The 20,259-nt window shown below is 44.5% G+C and overlaps 1 protein-coding gene across 1 annotated transcript in view; it reads right to left on the bottom strand.

The window, feature by feature from the left end:
* The window catches only part of LOC137347956 (plexin domain-containing protein 1-like), a 467,720-nt gene that overhangs the window by 65,106 nt on the left and 382,355 nt on the right, over positions 1-20,259 (bottom strand). The window contains exon 10 of the mRNA XM_068013022.1: positions 2,029-2,089. Coding sequence (XP_067869123.1) covers positions 2,029-2,089 — 61 coding nt within the window. The remainder of the gene's footprint in view (positions 1-2,028; positions 2,090-20,259) is intronic.

The following is a 20,259-nucleotide window of genomic DNA, read 5'->3' as shown; positions in this document are numbered from 1 at the left end:
TTGGAAACAAGCTGCCTGTACTCTCAGCTGTAAAGGATGTCATTCCAGACTGGCAGAATTTATAAGAACATAAGAAATAGGAGCAGGCGTAGGCCATTAGGCCCCTCGAGCTTGCTCTGCCATTCGATGAGATTATGGCTGATCTTCTACCTCAGCTATACTTTCCCGCATTATCCCTATGCTCCTTGATTCCTTTAGTATCCAAAAATCTGCAGATCACTGACTTAAATATCCAACAACTGAGCATCCACAGCTTTCTGCAGTACAGAAGGTTCACAACTCTTTGAGTGAAGAAATTCCTCCTCATCTCAGCCTTAAATGGTCGAAAGCTTATTATTCTGAGACTGTGATCCCCCTAGTTCTCGACTCGCCAGCCTCTCACCATCTACCCTGTCAAGACCCTTAAGGATTTTATATGTTTCAATGAGAACACCTCTCATTCTTCTAGGGAATATAGTCTACTTAATCTCTCCTCATAGGACAACCCCCTCATCTCGGGAATCAGTCTAATAAAACTTTGTTGCACTCCGTCTAAGGCAAGGAGACCAAATTTATACTGAAGAAAAGTAATACTTAAGAAAAAAGTCTTTAGGATGATACCAGGGATGAGGGGCTTCATTTATGTGGGATAGGCTAGAGAACCTAGGATTGTTCTCCTGAGAGCAGAGAAGGTTAAGTGGAAGTATAATAAAGGTGTACAAATATAATGAAAGCTGTTGGTAGCATTTCCAACTGGCAGGAGGGTCAGTAACCAGAGGTCACAGATTTAAGGTCATTTCCAAAAGAACCAGGTGGGAGAGGAGGAGAAAGAATTATATGCAACGAGTTATTATAATCTGGAATGCATAATTTAAAGGGTGATGGAAACAGATTAAATGGTAATTTTCAAAAGAGAACTGGAGATATACTCGAAAGTGAAACATTTGTAGGGTGATGGGGAAAGAGCAGGGGAGTGGAACTAATTGGATAGCTCTTTCAAACAGCTTGCATGGGTATAGAGTCTTAGAGTCATTTACAACACAGGAGGCCATTCAGCCCATCGAGTCCATGCCAGCTCTCCACACAGCTATGCTGTCTGTCCCACTCCCCCGCTCAATCCTTGTAGTCCTGCAAGTCTATTTCCTTCAAGTGGCCATCCAACTTCCTCTTGAAGTCATTCCACCACCCTTGTGGGCAGCGAGTTCCAGGTCATTACCACCAGCTGCGTAAAAAAGTGCTTCCTCACATTCCCCTGCATCTTTAGCCCAAAACTTTCAATCTGTTTCCCCTAGTCCTTGTACCATTAGTTGATGGGAACAATTTTTCCTTGTCTAACATATCTAAGCCTGTCATAATCTTGTACACTTCTATTAAATCTCTCCTCAATCTCCTTTGTTCTAAGGAGAACAAATCCAGCTTTTCCAATACAACCTTATAACTAAAATCCTCCATCCCTGGAACCATTCTGGTAAATCTCCTCTGCACCCTCCCAAGGACCCTCACAGCCTTCCTGAAGCGTGGTGACCAGAATTGGACGCAATACTCTAGTGGGGGCCTAACCAGAGTTTTATAAATGTATGATGGTCCTGTGCCGTATAAATCTATAATTAAAATTAGTCCAACAATTTTGAAATTTTAGTTAGATATGTTAAACAGGCAGATGTCCATTCATCAAAATGAAGAAGCCGATGACAATCTCTGATCCACAACTGTTTTATTGTCGATTCATAGTTCAGTCCAAATATCAGTTCCCACTCTTCCCTGCTGGACTAACTCTCTGTCCAGAGGCAACCCCCACTGGCCAAAAACGCAGCCCTTAAATGCAAAATTATAATGAGCATCACCTGCTCTCTATTAACACTGAAATGAGTCTTTAATTAAAGGGACCAGCATTTTCAATATCGTCAAACATATATTAATTAATAGTGCGATCAAAATATTGGAGGGCAGCAAAAAGTTCCACATTTTAAAACTTCAATATCCAGAAAATGCAAACAGAAAGGAGGGCCAAGTCTGATGGGATCAGTACTGAGTAGTTGTTTACTGTACCTCCTCCATGCAGTGATAGTCCAGCCATTCCTGTCGGTGACGGTCAAACCCATTGGAACATCTAAACACCAAACAAAACAACAATATTAAACTTTTAAGTTATCACGTATCAGGAGTTCTGAGCATGGGCTCTATCCAAAATGTTTACTTTCCATTGCAAACAAAGAAGTTGGGGGTGGAGGGGGGGGAAGGTGGGAGGAGAGTCATTTTAAGTGTGGGTGCCAGCGTAAAATGAGCGATAATGATTTAACCACCCGCTATATATCTCTATATCTATTGTCTGCAAAATGTCAAATATCTTCCTTTAGTGTCTGTGCAGAAGGCTCGGGATTTCTTCTTCCGTGTCCCTATCATTGTGAATGATAACAAATGGCATACAATCGATGGGCTGAATAGCCTCCTTGTGTGTTGCACTATTCAATGATTTTCTCTTTCAGACATTGACTTGCTGCTTGTATTTCACATTTCCGATTAAACAGTTTCACTGTATCAACAGCTGCTGACTGATCACCAGCAGTCACAACATTTCACTTTTTGGCTAAACTCACAGAGAAATCTGCTGAGCTCTGCGAGTGACACATTGAAATTTTTCCTTTACCCACCATGGAGGATAATAACGCACAGAAACGCCTTGTTGATTAATTACAGGGGAAATTCTAATTTAAATGAGATTTCCCAATGGGGAACGCCGGAGGCTGCGTTAGCTGACTAACATTGTTTGGTTGCCCATGGCGGCTGGTTTAGTTTAAATCCAGTCACCGCAGTTTCCCAGAGTATTTCAAAACAAGAACAAGGAACTGTGCCACTTCAAAAGAAAAGCAGCAATCTCACTGAAGCTCCAAATGATTGTTATTCTTAACCCTTTCCGACCCACCAGTGCCTGAATTAGTCTGAGCATGAGTGGAATTCAGGGGTCACTAACGAAGTAATGATCTGTCATTTGATACCTTTATGACTTGATCACATCAATATTTTATATTTTAACATCTGCTTGGCTGAATGAGACATCTTTAGGAGCTAGTTTTCTCCCAATCAAAAGGCAGTCACTCAATAGTGTCAGCTGTGGCTCAGTGAGTAGTATTCTCCTGACACAGAGTCAGAAAGATGTGGGTTTAAGTCCCACTCCAGAGACTTGTGCATAAAGTCTAGTTTGATATCCTACTGCTGGATTGAGGTAGTACTGCCCAGTCAGAGGTGCTATCATTCAGCATGAGCTCTTGAACTGGGACTCAGGTGCATGTGATGGATTCTGTGACATTGTTTCTCAGAAAAGCAGTGGTGTTCTCCCTGGCCAATATTCATCCCTCAATCAACAGACTGTCTGGTCATTGTCACGTTGCTGTTTTTGGGAGTTTGCTGTGGCCAAATTGAGTGCCGTGTTACCTACATTATAACAACTTCAAAAGTACTTGATTGGCTGTGAATCACTTTTGGACGTCCTGAGGTTGTAAAAAACACAACATAAATGCAAGTCTCTCTTTCTTTTAGTTGTTTGCAAAATGGAAAATTGGAGCTAGGAGGAAGAAGGAAGCAAACAAGGGAACAGACTAACACTCCTAACCCGCTGCTGGTGTGAAGCGAAACTGCTTTGTGCTGATTCTACAGCTGTAATATTATAGTAATTACATTTTTTGAGGAAGAATCAATTTAGAATGAGGAAGATTGGACAGTCTCGGGGTGAATTTTCCTGTTCTGGGAACGTTGGACCAGTTGGGTGAACTGAATGGAGGGAGATCCCACAGGAAGTACTGCATGTTTAAGAGGGAATCTGCTTGGTTTATTGTCCATTTCAATATTGCTTCATCTCCGCTGGTGAAATTGTAAATGGATGCATTAAGAATGTGTGTATGGTTTTACTACAAATAGATACCAGAGGAACTCTAATTCTGGTTCTATTTGAAGAAAAATAGGAGATGAATGGGATTGGAGTCGATAAATCCAATTGAAGGGTTGAATGGCCTCCTTCTCTGCAGTAACTTAAACACTTATTTTTGTTGTATTGGATTAATGTTACAGATTTGAGCTTCTCTTTACATTTGAGCAGCTTTATTGCTGTAAAATATTAGCGTTTGTTATTAGATTTTAGATTAGAGATACAGCACTGAAACAGGCCCTTCGGCCCACCGAGTCTGTGCCGAACATCAACCACCCATTTATACTAATCCTACACTAATCCCATATTCCTACCAAACATCCCCACCTATCCCTATATTTCCCTACCACCTACCTATACTAGTGACAATTTATAATGGCCAATTTACCTATCAACCTGCAAGTCTTTTGGCTTGTGGGAGGAAACCGGAGCACCCGGAGAAAACCCACACAGACACAGGGAGAACTTGCAAACTCCACACAGGCAGTACCCGGAATCGAACCCGGGTCCCTGGAGCTGTGAGGCTGCGGTGCTAACCACTGCGCCACTGTGCTACAGTGTTTAAAAGTGACCAATCCAGCTGCAACAATCTGGAGTGCACTGACTGAAAAAGTGGTGGAAGCAGTTTCACTAATAATTCTCAAAAGGGAAATGGATAAATACTTGCAGGGGAAAAATTTATAGGATTACGGGGAAAGAACAGGGGAGTGGGAATAATTGGATAGCTCTTTCAAAGAGCCGGCAGAGGAAAGATGGGCCAAATGGCCACCTTCTCATAAAGGCTTGAAAGAACAGAAGGAGGCCATTCAGTCCATTGAGTCCATGTCAGTTCTCCGTAGATGAATCCAGTCAGTCCCATTCCCCCACTCTATCCCCATAACCGTGTAAGTTTATTTCCGTCAAGTGTCCATCCAATTTTCTTTTCAAATCACTGATCATCTCCACTTCCTTCAACATTGTAGGAAGTGAGTTCCAGGCCATTACCACTCACTGCTTAAAACAGTTCTTCCTCACATGCCCCTGTATCTCTTGCCCAAAGCTTTAAACCTGTGTCCCCTAGTCCTTGCAGCATCAGCTAATGGGAACAGCTTTTCTTTGTCTACCTTATCTAAAACTGTCATAATCTTGTACACCTCTATCAAATCTCCCCTCAACCTCCTTTGCTCCAAGGAGAACAACCCCAGCTTCTCCAATGTAACTTTGTAGCTAAATTCCCTCATTCCTGGAACCATTCTGATATATCTCCTTTGCACCCTCTCAAGGGCCCTCACATACTTCCCAAAGTTTGGTGACCAGAACTGGATGCAGTACTCCAGTTGTGCCCTAACCAGAGCTTTATAAAGGTTCAGCATAACTTCCTGGCTTTTGTACTCAATGCCTCTATTTATGAAGTCCAAGATCCCATATACTTTGTCAACTACTCTCTCAAAGTGTCCTGTACCTTCAAAGATCTATGCACATGCACCCCAATGTCCCTCTGTCCCTGCACACTCTTTAGAACTGTACCATTAAGTCTATACTGCCTCTCCCCCTGCCTTCTGCCAAAATGCATCACCTCAGATTTCTCTGTATTAAATTTCATCTGCCACCTGTCTGCCCATTCTGCTAGCCTATCTATGTCCTGTTGCATTGACTGGTATAATCCTCACTGTTTGCCACTACTCCAAGTTTGGTATCATCAGAAAACTTTAAAATTTTACTCGGTATTTCAATCTCCAAGTTATTTAAATCTTCTTTGGCCTCCTTGTCTTGAAAGAGAATGGGTAAGCATCTGGAAGTGGTCAGTGGTTTGTGAAGCAGCGCCTGGAGTGGCTATAAAGGCCAATGCTAGAGTGACAGACTCTACCACAAGCGCTGCAGATAAAATTGGTTGTCGGGCCTGTTACACAGTTGGCTCTTGCCTTGTGCTTCTGTCTTTCTTCCTGTCAACTGCTAAGTCTCTTCAACTCGCCACACTTTAGCCCCGCTTTTATGGCTGTCCGCCAGCTCTGGCGATCACTGGCAACTGACTCCCACGACTTGGGATCAATGTCACAGGACTTCATGTCGCGTTTGCAGATGTCTTTAAAGCGGAGACATGGACGGCTGGTGGGTCTGATACCAGTGGCGAGCTCGCTGTACAATGTGTCCTTGGGGATCCTGCCATCTTCCATGCGGCTCACATGGCCAAACCATCTCAAGCGCCGCTGGCTCAGTAGGGTGTATATGGTGAGGATGTTAGCCACCTTGAGGACTTCTGTGTTGAAGACATGGTCCTACCACCTGATGCCAAGGATTCTCCAGAGGCAGCGAAGATGGAATGAATTGAGACGTCGCTCTTGGCTGACATACATTGTCCAGGCCTCACTGCCTTAGAGCAAGGTACTGAGGAAACAGGCTTGATCCACTCGGACTTTTGTGTTCCGTGTCAGTGCGCCATTTTCCCACACTCTCTTGGCCAGTCTGGACATAGCAATGGAAGCCTTTCCCATGCGCTTGTTGATTTCTGCATCGAGAGACAGGTAACTGGTGATAGTTGAGCCTAGGTAGGTGAACTCTTGAGTCACTTCCAGAGCGTGGGTGCCGATATTGATGGATGGAGCATTTCTGACGTCCTGTCCCATGATGTTCGTTTTCTTGAGGCTGATGGTTAGGCCAAATTCATTGCAGGCAGCTGCAAACCTGTCGATGAGACTCTGCAGACACTCTTCAGTGTGAGATGTTAATGCAGCATCATCAGCAAAGAGGAGTCCCCTGATGAGGACTTTCCGTACTTTGGTCTTCGCTCTTAGACGGGCAAGGTTGAACAACCTGCCATCTGATCTTGTGTGGAGGAAAATTCCTTCTTCTGAAGACTTGAACGCATGTGAGAGCAGCAGGGAGAAGAAGATCCCAAACAGTGTAGGTGCGAGAACACAGCCCTGTTTCACGCCACTCAGGATAGGAAAGGGGTCTGATGAGGCACCGCTATGCTGAATTGTGCCTTTCATATTGTCATGGAATGAGGTGATGATACTTAGTAGCTTTGGTGGACATTCGATCTTTGCTAGTAATATATATCAAAAAAAGCAATAGTCCTAGCACTGGCCCTTGGGGAACATTGTTGTCCACCATCCTCCAGTCTCAAAAACAATCACTTACCAAGACTCTTTGTTTTCTGACCTTAAGCCAACCTTTTTTTTTATCAAAGTTGTCACTGACTCGCCTGTTCCATGAGCCTCAATTTTGTTAACCAGCTTTGTGATAAGTTTTCTTAAAATCCATATAGACAACATCCACTGCATTCCCCTTATCAACATTCTCTGTTACCTCATCAAAAAATTCACTTAGTTTGGTCAAATCCATGCTGCTCTCCTTGATAAACAAAAACCTCTCCAAGTGGAGATTATTGTTTCTGAAACCTTACTCATCACTGATGTTAAACTGACCAGCCTGTAGTTACTAGGAATGTCCTTTCTTGAATAAAGGTGTTACATTTGTCACTTTCCAAACCCCTGGCACCTCTCCCATATCTAGGGAAGATTGTAAGTTTATGGCAAGCTCTTCTGCTATCTCCACCCGCACTTTCCTTAACAACCTGGGGTGCAAGCCATCTGGACCAGGCGACTTATCCACTCTAAGCATAGCCAGCCTTTTCAGTACATCCTGCCTATCAATTTTCACCCCATCCATTACCTCTATGAGTGAAGGTATAAGAAACAGTTTAAACCTTAAAGCTGAACTGTCATTAAGTCTAAGGATCGCGATGAGCCTGGAAATCACACACATTACATATGTTAAAGATGAAGCAATGTTGCTCAACATGAATGGCACCACTCCAGTATCTGCTTGGCAAATAAAAATTTGCCAAACACTCTGCGATGGCTGTATTCCTTTAAGTAGGAAAATAAAAGACCTCCAGGCTTGTTTTTCCTGTGCAGATATAAATAGATAATTGTCAATATACTGGAAAGCATTCAATCAATAGCGGTTACAAAGAGACTGTGATACTCAATTCCAGAATTCTCCACTGCATCATCTCATTATCACTCTTTTGAATTCATTTCTGAAGATTAAGTCAATTCAGAAAACAACATTAAAATTAGCAGCTCTTTGAAGCTTGTGGTTTATATAAAGTGCTAACTTTTTATTAGAGTGAAGAATATATTCTGTAAAACGTGTAGCTAGAGGAGGAGAAAGACTTGAAGTCTGTCCCCTTTTCCCTCTAAGTCTACGCAAAAATATTATGAATATATGAACAAAAGACCCTCTGCTACATCCAGCCTGTCCCACACAATTGTGATGCTTTGTGCATCACGATATATACACTCCCTACCCAAAATCACATGATCTCCTGGGAGAAGAAGAAACAAATTAAAAACTCAGGCCACTTTGGGGGAAATAAATCTGAGATATTCCTCTCTGACTCCCCTTAGGCTATTGAAACTAGTCCAGAAGGGTCTGTGCAGGGAGGTGATTACCATCGAATCCAGAAATAGGCTGGACAGTTTTACAAGGGTCCCCTCCTCAGTGATTCACTAGCTGGTCGCACTGGCAGGTGTGTTTGTGAACCAACCAGATTGGGAAGGTCTCTAGTTCAAACTCGGGCAGCAGAATAGCAGCTGCGATTAACTTCAACTGAAAGTGCAAATGGCCTGGGCTCCAAGTATCACATGTTCCCTCCACTGGCAAGTATAGCTACATGACTATCAAATGAGGCACACACTTGGCTGGGTGGTGAGGCCCACCAGGTTTATGTGGCCATCTGGCACTCATTGTCTAGGCTTCCATCTGAAGAATGGTGATGTATCAGTGAGTGGCTGGTGTCTGTAGAGCTCCACATCAGCAACGCTCACCTCAGGATGGTGAGGGAGATAATAGTAGAAAACGCCAAAGAGATAATTATTGTTACGTGAATTGTGCAGCCAAATATCCTCATGAAAGGAAAGAACTGCATTTATATAGCATCTTTCATAACCTCAGGATGCTTCACAGCCGTTAAAGTACTTTGGAAGTGCAGTCACTATTGTAGTGTAAGAAATGTAACAGGCAATATGGTCACAGCAAGCTTCCACAAAGAGTAAAGTGATAATCAACAGATAATCTCTTCTTTTTAGTGACATTGATTGAGGAATCAATATTGACCAGGACACTGGGGACAAATTTCCCTGCTCTTCTTCAAATAGGGCTGCAGGATCTTTTACGTTCACCTGAGAGGGCAGATGGGACCTGGCTTTAACGTCTCGTCTGAAAGATGACACCTCCGACATGGCAGCACTCCTTCTGTACTGCACAGCAATGTCAGCCTAGATTTTTGTGCTCAAGTCTCTGGCAGGGAGCCAATAACCAGTGTATCTACAGGAACAGACAGAGAAGGCCCTATTAATGTAGAGATGTATGACTTAGGCATTGCCGTTTTCATTTCAACAGCAGTAGTTAACAATTTATACCCCTGTGCTGTTTACTGTTGCACACATCTGGGAGAAATTACACTCTAATATGATGATGAAAGCTTAAGAGGACCTCAAAGGAAAAGTTCCAAGTCTGTCCCACAGAAAGTGACCCTTGGCTGTGGGGCCACGTGAGGGTGCTGTTATCAATTCCTTCCAAGTTCTACTCAGCCACTCAGCCTCACAATGCTACACTTTAGAATGATTTGTCAGCACAGTGCTATGGAAATAGTTTTCATTCCCTTGTCACCTCTTCTGATGGTGATGATTCATGCTGCAGTACGATTCCACAGCACTCATGGAAATCGTTGGTGCCCTATTGTATTTCTCCATGGGATCTAACTTTGCAAGTCATCCAAGGAGACTCTGCATTCTTGGTTTGCGATTTCTCAAACACATCCAAAATCTGGACTTGCCAAAACTGATTGCATTTAAGAATGGGGGCGGGGGGTGCGGTTTGTACTGAGACTTTCTGAGCTGCATTTAGCTCCGGTGTTTTATTGTGTACTTAGATTCAGTTACAGTCACCTGCTCTATTCTGGATTCAAAGACTCAGGAACACAAAATGCTGCAATCCCGTTTCTTCCAAGTACCAGCTTGGTGTGCAATGGACTCATCCTTTACAAGAAAATTGTGATCCTGAAACTGTTTCCAACTGTTGAATTGGAGCAAACACTCCCAGAAAAGCAGTCAGTGCAGGTTGAGTGGCTTTGAATAGACATTGCCAAATGCTCAATATGGATTAATCAATTAGAGATTAGTGGATGGTCATTTTATTTTGACTGGATGATGGATAGTAAGTAAATGAAGACAATCTCCTCATTCTAACTAAAGTTTTAATACATCCAGGATCATTTTAAGTGGGTCTCACATGGGATGCAGAAGTCAGGAATACCTTTTCTTATCTGTCCTTTCATGTCTTTGAACTCCCTTTTGAAAATATGCCCCCATTTACCCACCTTAAAGTTGGTCTCCTCCTGTGAGGAAGGTGGGGTGGACAGATTGAATAGGGATTTCTCCATCTTCAGCTGAGCTCCAATGTTCTACCTAACAACACCATGATCACTGGAGTGGGATGAGGGTCCTTGGTCCTTTTCCTTCTCCCAAGTGGGAGTATTCTGCCACAGATAGTAAGGCCAACTGCATAGTGACTGCACAGACAAGCCTGGGAGTGCAGACAGGTTCTGATGATATTGAAGTTGGGATTAGCACATCTTACATTTATTTAGCACCTTTCGCACGAATAAAATGTCCTTGGATGCTTTGCAGTGGTCAACGGTAGACATGCAGCAAGAAGTAGGAGAGGTCTTAGGAAACATGATTGATGGCATGGCCAAACAGATGAGCTTCATAGGATGTAATCTGGGTCTTCTGAATAAAAAGTGAATACTTCATTCCTAGAAGGTGCAAGGTTACCTTCTTAACCCGCTTGCTGCTATTACAACAATGAACTTCAAGGTAATTCATTTGACTCGAAATATTTCTCAGAAACACAATATGAATGTATTCTTTCTGTCTTTCTTTCTAACACTTCACTCTCATTTTCACTTCCTTTGCAATATTTCCATGATTTTTTTGGTAGTGTTTTACCTCACACCGTCATTAGCTACCTTACCCTTTTTTTATCCTATTTTCATTAACATTTTTGAAAAGGCATGCGGGGTAAATTTCTTCAAAGTCAGCTACACCGCTGTTGCACCTTCAAAAATAAGTGCCTGTCCTCTCAGATGGATTTAAAAATTCCAAGTAACTGTTTGACGAAGAGCAGGGAAGTTCTCCAGGTGATCTGGCCAACAATTATCCCTTAAAACATTATTAAAACAGACTGTCTGGCCATTTGTCACTTTGCTGATTGTGAGACCTAGTGTACAAACTGGATGTTGCATTTCCTACATTACAATGGTGAATACACTGCAAACAAACTTCATTGGTTGTGAATCGCTTTGAGACATCCTCGCAGCAAGTTCTTCCTTTCAAGAAGGCAGCAGTGCATGCATCAAACCAAAGAGGATGAATGTAGAACTTCACTCATTCAGATCCCCACACAACTCTGAAGATTGAAGGCAGGAGGAACAGACCAAACCACCAAGAAACAGCCCTCCTGCCACCTGGAGGGAGGTGGCACTGGCAATGAGTGACAATTCCTTTATCCCCAGGACTGCAGGACAGTTCCACAAAGGGTTCCCCATCCTCAGCACGGCAGGCAAGGTAATACACTGGCCACCTTTTCCTTTTCTGCCTTCATCCTCTTAAAGCAGCACTTGCACAAATAACCTTTCACAATGCTCTCTGATTAAGAAGTCCTGTTCAATCTCATAAACTCCTTCCTCCTGTCTTGATCAGCTGTGCTTCACAAATCTCAGTCCGACTTAGTCCGAATGCAAACCCAGCAATCTCATAGCTGTCACGTTGATGGGTGTCACTCTGACATGTGCGAACGAGATCAGTGGAGACTGAACAGGAGGATCATGGGAAGGCTAAAATAGTGTGACGAAACTTGGTGGGGAAGATTTAAATGGCACACTTCTAAATTTCCTGTGCCATTTATGCACCATCGACCACTCCCTGGTGTGCAGCAAGGTTAGACTCAAACCAAAGAAGCTGCATCACTCCAAGTAGAAGGGCCACCCGCGCATCAACACGAGGAGAATTTCTTATCCACAGCTGTTACAAAAATTTCTAAATTTACTTGAAAAAGCCCTTCAAAACACTCCTACAGGGGATGCTGAGACCAAGTGGACCCACATCAGAGATGCCATCTATGACTCAGCAATGGCCACCTATGGCAAACGTGTGAAGCGGAATGCAGACTGGTTTCAATCTCACTTTGAAGAGCTGGAACCAGTCATAGCCGCTAAGCGCATTGCACTGTTGAAATACAAGAAAGCCCCCAGCGAGTTAACATCCGTAGCACGTACACAAACATCAGTAGCGCAGTCTCAATCAACGGGTGGGAATCTGAAAGTTTCCCGATCAAATCTGGAGTCAGACAGGGCTGTCCTCTGTCCCCGGTCTTGTTCGTTTGCTGTATTGAACCCTTTGCTGAGTCTATTAGGAAGGATGCGAGCATAAGAGGGGTGACAATCCCAGGCAGTGGAGGCACTCAGGTCAAAACCTCCCTGTACATGGATGACGTCGCCGTTTTCTGCTCGGATCCGCTGTCCGTGCGCAGACTGATGAGCATCTGCGACCAGTTCGAACTGGCCTCGGGAGCCAAAGTTAACCACGGCAAGAGCGAGGCCATGTTCTTTGGGAACTGGGCTGACTGATCCTTTGTCCCCTTCACCGTCAGGTCAGATTACCTGAAGGTGCTGGGGATATGGTTCGGAAGGGCCGGGGCGTGCAACAAAACATGGGAGGAGCGAGTAGCCAAGGTACGACAAAAGTTGGGCATGTGGGGGCAGTGATCTCTCTCCATTGTGGGTAAGAACCTGGTCATCAGGTGCGAGGCGCTCACGTTGTTGCTCTACGTGGCGCAGGTCTGGCCCATACCCCACTCCTGCGCCGTGGCAGTCACCCGAGCCATTTTCCGCTTCGTCTGGGGATCTAAAATAGACCGGGTCCGGAGAGACACGATGTTCAAATCTCTGGACAAGGGCGGGAAAAATGTACCCAACGTGGCCCTCATCCTGATGACCACCTTCGTGTGCGGCTGCATCAAGCTGTGTGTAGATCCCCAGTACGCAAACTCCAAGTGTCACTGCGTGCTGAGGTTCTATCTGTCCCCGGTGTTGCGAAGGATGGGCCTGGTCACATTGCCGCGGAACGCTCCATGCAGTTGGGCGGTGCCGTACCACCTATCCTTCGTGGAGCAGTTTCTGCGGGAAAACACCTTTGACCACTGGTCCATCAGGCAGTGGTCTGCACGGAATGTCCTCAAGGCCCTACGGGAAAAGGAAACGGTGGATCCTGTCGGATGGTTCCCTGAGCAGACCGTCAAAGTCATTTGGCGGAATGCCTCATCACCAGAACTTTCAAACAAGCACCAAGACGTAGCTTGGCTGGTGGTGAGAAGGGCCCTCCCCGTCAGATCCTTCATGCACACCCGAAGTCTCGCCCCCTCCGAACAGTGCCCCCGCGTTGGCTGTGGAGGGGAAGAGACGGTCGCCCACCTCCTCCTGGAATGTGCCTTTGCAAAGCAGGTGTGGAAAGAGATGCAGTAGTTTTTGTCAAGGTTCATCCCAAGCAGCTCTGTAGCACAGGAGTCTGTGCTCTACGGGCTGTTCCCAGGGACGCACACCGAGAGAGACATCAACTGCTGCTGGAGGACCATCAATTCGGTGAAAGACGCCCTTTGGTCTGCCCGAAACTTGCTGGTCTTCCAGTGCAAAGAGTTGTCCACGATGTAATGTTGCAGACTGGCACTTTCCAAGGTCCAGGGCTACGTGCTGAGGGACGCACTAAAGCTTGGGGCAGCCGCAGCAAAGGCTCAATGGGGAAAGACCACAGTGTAAGGTTCCCCCACCAAGCTGGACTGAGGGGCTGGATCCATGGGAAACCCCTCGAACTGTATCGTTAATATTCTGAATTGCTGTAAATGTAAAACTGTAATTGACATGACAATTGTGAAACGGAAGGGTTGGGAAGAATCTCATGACAGTATTGAAGGAAACTGATCTCCCTTGCAATGTTTGTATTTTTTGGTGCTGTTTGGAAACTGTTCGGCAATGTAATTTTTACAGATTTTTATGAAGAAAGTATATTTTGGAAATAAAAAAAAAACTTAAAGCAGCCAGAAGCACTGCACAAAGAACAGCCAGGCGCTGCGCAAATGACTACTGGCAACACCTATGCAGTCATATTCAGCTGGCCTCAGACAACGGAAACATCAGAGGAATGTATGATGGCATTAAGAGAGCTTTTGGGCCAACCATCAAGAAGATCGCCCCCCCTCAAATCTAAATCAGGGGACACAATCACTGACCAACGCAAACAAATGGACCGCTGGGTTGAGCACTACCTAGAACTGTACTCCAGGGAGAACGTTGTCACTGAGACTGCCCTCAATGCAGCCCAGCCTCTGCAGTCATGGATGAGCTGGACGTACAGCCAACAAAATTGGAACTCAGTAATGCCATTGATTCTCTAGCCAGCGGAAAAGCCCCTGGGAAGGACGGCATTACTCCTGAAATAATCAAGAGTGCCAAGCCTGCTATACTTTCAGCACTCTATGAACTGCTATGCCTGTGCTGGGACGAGGGAGCAGTACCTCAGGACATGCGCGATGCCAATATCATCACCCTCTATAAAAATAAAGGTGACCGCAGTGACTGCAACAACTACCATGGAATCTCCCTGCTCAGCATAGTGGGGAAAGTCTTCGCTCGAGTCACTCTAAACAGGCTCCAGAAGCTGGCCGAGCGTGTCTACCCTGAGGCACAGTGTGGCTTTCGTGCAGAGAGATCGACCATTGACATGCTATTCTCCCTTCGTCAGCTACAGGAGAAATGCCGCGAACAACAGATGCCCCTCTACGTTGCTTTCAGTGATCTCACCAAAGCCTTTGACCTCGTCAGCAGACGTGGTCTCTTCAGACTACTAGAAAAGATTGGATGTCCACCAAAGCTACTAAGTATCATCACCTCATTCCAGGACAATATGAAAGGCACAATTCAGCATAGCGGCGCCTCATCAGACCCCTTTCCTATCCTGAGTGGCGTGAAACAGGGCTGTGTTCTCGCACCCACACTGTTTGGGATTTTCTTCTCCCTGCTGCTCTCACATGCGTTCAAGTCTTCAGAAGAAGGAATTTTCCTCCACACAAGATCAGGTGGCAGGTTGTTCAACCTTGCCCGTCTAAGAGCGAAGACCAAAGTACGGAAAGCCCTCATCAGGGAACTCCTCTTTGCTGACGATGCTGCATTAACACCTCACACTGAAGAGTGTCTGCAGAGTCTCATCGACAGGTTTGCGGCTGCCTGCAATGAATTTGGCCTAACCATCAGCCTCAAGAAAACGAACATCATGGGACAGGACTTCAGAAATGCTCCATCCATCAATATCGGCAACCACGCTCTGGAAGTGGTTCAAGAGTTCACCTACCTAGGCTCAACTATCACCAGTTACCTGTCTCTCGATGCAGAAATCAACAAGCGCATGGGAAAGGCTTCCATTGCTATGTCCAGACTGGCCAAGAGAGTGTGGGAAAATGGCGCACTGACACGGAACACAAAAGACCGAGTGTATCAAGCCTGTGTCCTCAGTACCTTGGTCTACGGCAGCGAGGCCTGGACAACGTGTGTCAGGCAAGAGCGACGTCTCAATTCATTCCATCTTCGCCGCCTCCGGAGAATACTTGGCATCAGGTGGCAGGACCGTATCTTCAACACAGAAGTCCTCGAGGCGGCCAACATCCCCAGCTAATACACCCTACTGAGTCAGCGGCGCTTGAGATGGCTTGGCCATGTGAGACGCATGGAAGATGGCAGGATCCCCAAGGACACATTGTACAGCGAGCTCGCCACTGGTATCAGACCCACCGGCCGTCCATGTCTCCGCTTTAAAGACGTCTGCAAATGCGACATGAAGTCCTGTGTCATTGATCACAAGTCGTGGGAGCCAGTTGCCAGCGATCGCCAGAGCTGGCGGGCAGCCATAAAGGCGGGGCTAAAGTGTGGCGAGTCGAAGAGACTTAGCAGTTGGCAGGAAAAAAGACAGATGCGCAAGAGAGAGCCAACTGCGAAACAACCCTGAGAACCAATTTTATCTGCAGCACCTGTGGAAGAGTCTGTCACTCTAGTATTGGCCTTTATAGCCACTCCAGGTGTTGCTCCACAAACCTCCAGGCGCTTACCCATTGTCTCCCGAGACAAGGAGGCCAAAGAAGAAGAATGTGCTGGAAACGGCAATGAAAATCTTCCCTTAGAATTGTGAAAACGTTACAGCACAGAAACAGGCCATTTGGCCCATCAGATCTGTGCTGGCATTTATCTATACATAAGGCATCCTCCTGCTTACTCCCCACACCCTTCAATATTCCTCCTTTTTAACCTACTGTCTAATTCCCTATTGAAACAATTTACAGACTTGATCACATGGGAATACAGATACTCTTCTTGTCAGTCTTCCACCATCCACCCTCTGTAAATCTGAGTCCATCCAAAACGCTAAGAATATCCTAACTCACACTGAGTCCCATTCACCCATGTCTTGTTGATCTACTTAGGATCCTGATATGGAAATGCCTTGATTTTATAATTCTCATCCTTATGTTTAAATCCCTCCATGGTCTCATCCCTCCCTACCTCTGTAATCTCCTCCAGCCCTACAACTCTCCAAGCTATCTGTGCTCCTATGATTCCAGCCTCTTGTGCATCCTCTATTTTAAATTGCTCCACCATTGGTGGCCGGCCTTCAGCTGCTGGGACCCTAACCTCTGGAATGTCCTTCATAAACCACTCCGCCTCTCTACATCTCTCTCACCCTTTAAATGTTCTTTGAAAGCTACCTCTCACTTATTGTAATATCTCCTTATATGGCTTGGTGTCAAATTTTGTTTGATAACATTAAGGGTTATGGGGATAGTGCAGGAAAATGGTGTTGAAGTGGAAGATCAGTCATGATCCCATTAAATGGTGGAGCGGGCTCGAAGGGCTGAATGGCCTACTCCTGCTCCTATTTCTTATGTTCTTATAACACTCCTGTGAATTGCCTCGGGATGTTTACTATGTCAAAGGCGCTTTATAAATGCAAGTTGTTGTTGTCTGATGTGTGTCATGAAAACTCTAGAATAGTACAGTAACACACTCTACACAAATACATTACTTATGTGTGGAGGGACACCAGAATGGAAAGAGAATCAAAGGAATCAGGTCATTCAATGTGACGAACATATCAGCAGAAAAAAAAACAAATGCAGCACAAGACAGGCCGAGCATTAAGAGATGCTGCATCTTTAAAAATAAATGAAATCCCAGCTTGATGATGATGTCATGTGTGTCCGCATGTTAATGAGATTTTCTCACAGCAAGAGTCTGTGACCAAAACAAAACTGGTTTGAACCAGAAATGGTTCTGAAATGTTCGCCACCTGCCAGAAAAGTTTGGTCTGGTATGATTACATGAAAGAGTGAGAAAAGGACACACAAGATGTTGTAATCTGGCAACAAGTCGACATTTAGAGTCACGAGACCTTCAGACGATTGGAATTGTTTTACCCCTGCATCGGAGTTTACTTATTGCACAGGAATTCTACCTTGATCCAAACATCACATTCAAAAAAACATCACAGCTTGGAAACATGAATGAGACCTTATGAAATGTTGCCAAGGTAACGGCTTTGCAAATAGCTCAGAGCTGATCAAACCCACAAAAGCTCACCGATGCAAGTATTTGAAGGTGTGATTGAAGGTATGGCATTCAGCTTCCACCTGGCAGGATAAAAAATTCTCCTAACATCTAACATTCAAAATCTGAGTTCAAATTTCCAACTTTTCCTTTCCGTTGTAACTATTCTGTGTTTCTTTTTATTGATAATATGATCATCGATTCTCTGAACTTTCATCTTTTGTTCTCCCTATGGTCTACAAACACAGCACTATGTGCTCTTAATCCTCTCTGCCTTTCTCACTGGATTGAATATTCGTGGCAGCATCTCTCACTCCAACTTAATCTTTCCCTGGATCTCAGACCTAGGATCTCCTGAACTCACTGTCTCTCTTTCCTGCCACAATCTCAGGCTTTTAAAAGCCAAGCTTGCATTGGTGCTCCTTGCCGTGTATCTCCCAGTCTTTAACTGTGATGGCAATCCACACAATGGACCATTTATCACCCTCATCTAGGCTTCTCAGCAAATCTTGTTTTTCTCTGTAAAATTGTGGTAACAGAATGGATTGAAAAGCAGAGATGGCAATTGAATCCAATGGGGAAATAATGATAAATATAGCTCTGTAAAACCAGAGTACATATAATAGATAAAACTTGCATTTATGTAATGCCATTCACGTCAATGCATCTGAAAGCACTCGATGCAGGAAGTACTTTTTGAGTTAGCTAGATAAGTGGCAACTGCTCACCATCCGCAACATCCAACTGTGATTGAGATTAATGACCAATAAATCTGTTTTTAGGTCAATTAGTTAAGGGAGCAATATGGGCTCATGATTACCATTGAGTCACAAAGCAAAGACTGCATCATTTTGCTGCTGATAAATCCGTACAGCCAGCAACGAGAGGAACGAAATACATAAAGAAAGAAAGAACTTTTATAAAGCAACTTTCATGTTCTTAGGATGACCCAAAGCACTTTACGACCAATTAATTATGTTTAAGTGTAGTCACTGTTGTTATGTAGGCAGATGAAGGAGGAATCTTGCACATGGTAAGATCCCATGAACAGCACTCAGACAAATGAACAGATATTTGTTTTATGATAGTGTTGATTGATGGGATAAATGCTCGTGACAATTGGGAGGGCTCCCCTGCTCTTCTTCCAATAGCACCTCAGGATCCTTTAGGCCCACTTATGTAGGCAGACAGGGTCTTGGTTTAGCCTCTCATCCAAAGGACAACATCTTCAAAAATGTAGCACTTCCCAAGTACTGCACGGAAGTGGCAGACTAACATCCCACAGTTTGATTCATGCTTTGGTTCTTGGCGGAGAATGGAAATCATTCTAGCTGATGTTGTTCACCATTTTATAAAACTAGGACCTTCTATCTGGGCGGGAGTCAGGCAAGCATCTTTCAAAGGCGGACTATGACCACAGCACCTCATTTGAATCAGTTTGAATGAAAGTCACGAGAAGAGAGGACTGGATTTTCAAAATTTAGTCCAGTTTGACTAGGATGCTATCAGTGTGTTATGTACAGGGAATTTGTGGTTTCAATTGGTACATTTATGAACAGATCCCAAATTCAATTTAAAAATATGTTTTTGTGTCTCCTTCGAACATAGGAGCATATGAATTAGGAGCAGGAGTAGGCCACTCGGCTCCTCGAGCCTGCTCCGCCATTCAACAAGATCATGGCTGATCTGATTGTAACCTCAACACCACATTCCTGCCTACCCCCGATAACCTTTCACCCCCTTGCTTATCTTCGCTTTTCTCTCTTCTCCTGAGGCACAGACACGTGTTTTAAGAGGAATAATGTTTTGACCTTGGCTAGAACCTTGTTGGGAATGTGCACCATATACAATGTAGTCTACCTCATAACGTGAAGTGTCCTAACATTCCAGGAATGCTATAGCTGCTCCCTGGTACCTTGGCCCATTGTGAGTTCTGCATATTTTCACCAAGACAGTGAGCATCTGCTAGCTGTTTTGCCATGAGAAGCATCAAAATCATCAAAACCAAAACCCAAGTGTCAGTACTCTTGCCTCTGAATCAGAAGGTTGTGGGTTCCAGTCCCACTCTAGAGACTTGAGCACAAAAGTCTAGGCTAACACGCCAGTGCAGTACTGAGGGAGTGCTGTACTGTCAGAGGTGCTGTCTCTTGGATGAGACATTAACCCGAAGCCTTGTCTGTTCTCTCATGCAGATGTAAAATGTCCCTAGGTGCTAGTTGAAGAAAAGTAGGAGAGTTCTCGCCAGTGATCTGGCCAACATTTAATCCTTAACCAACATCACAAAAACAGACCATCAAGTCATTATCACATTGCTGTTAGCTGTACTAAATTGGCTGCTGCATTTGCTACATTACAACAGTGACTAGACATTGGCCACGAAGTGTTTTGGATGTACTGAGGTTTGTAAAAGGTGCTAAATAAATGCAAGTCTTCCTTTCAATCCTATTGGTGGAAGCTCAAGGGTGCTTTGGACGATGCTAAAGTATCTGGTTCAGTTCCACAAATTTATCAACTGAACCATCAGGGGAGGTCTCCAGATGTTCTTTAAAAAAAATATATTTGCAAAGAAATTTGATGGATGACTTGAAAATCAGAACGCTATATCATCCTGAAATAGTTTAGCTGGTATGGAGTTAACAAAAGGCCAGTGATGTGCCAGCTTGTC

This window comes from Heterodontus francisci, chromosome 33 (genome assembly GCF_036365525.1).
Source record: "Heterodontus francisci isolate sHetFra1 chromosome 33, sHetFra1.hap1, whole genome shotgun sequence".
Taxonomy (NCBI): Eukaryota; Metazoa; Chordata; class Chondrichthyes; order Heterodontiformes; family Heterodontidae; genus Heterodontus; species Heterodontus francisci.
The sequence above is the reverse complement of the archived record's forward strand: the minus strand, read 5'-3'. Positions and strand labels throughout refer to the sequence as shown.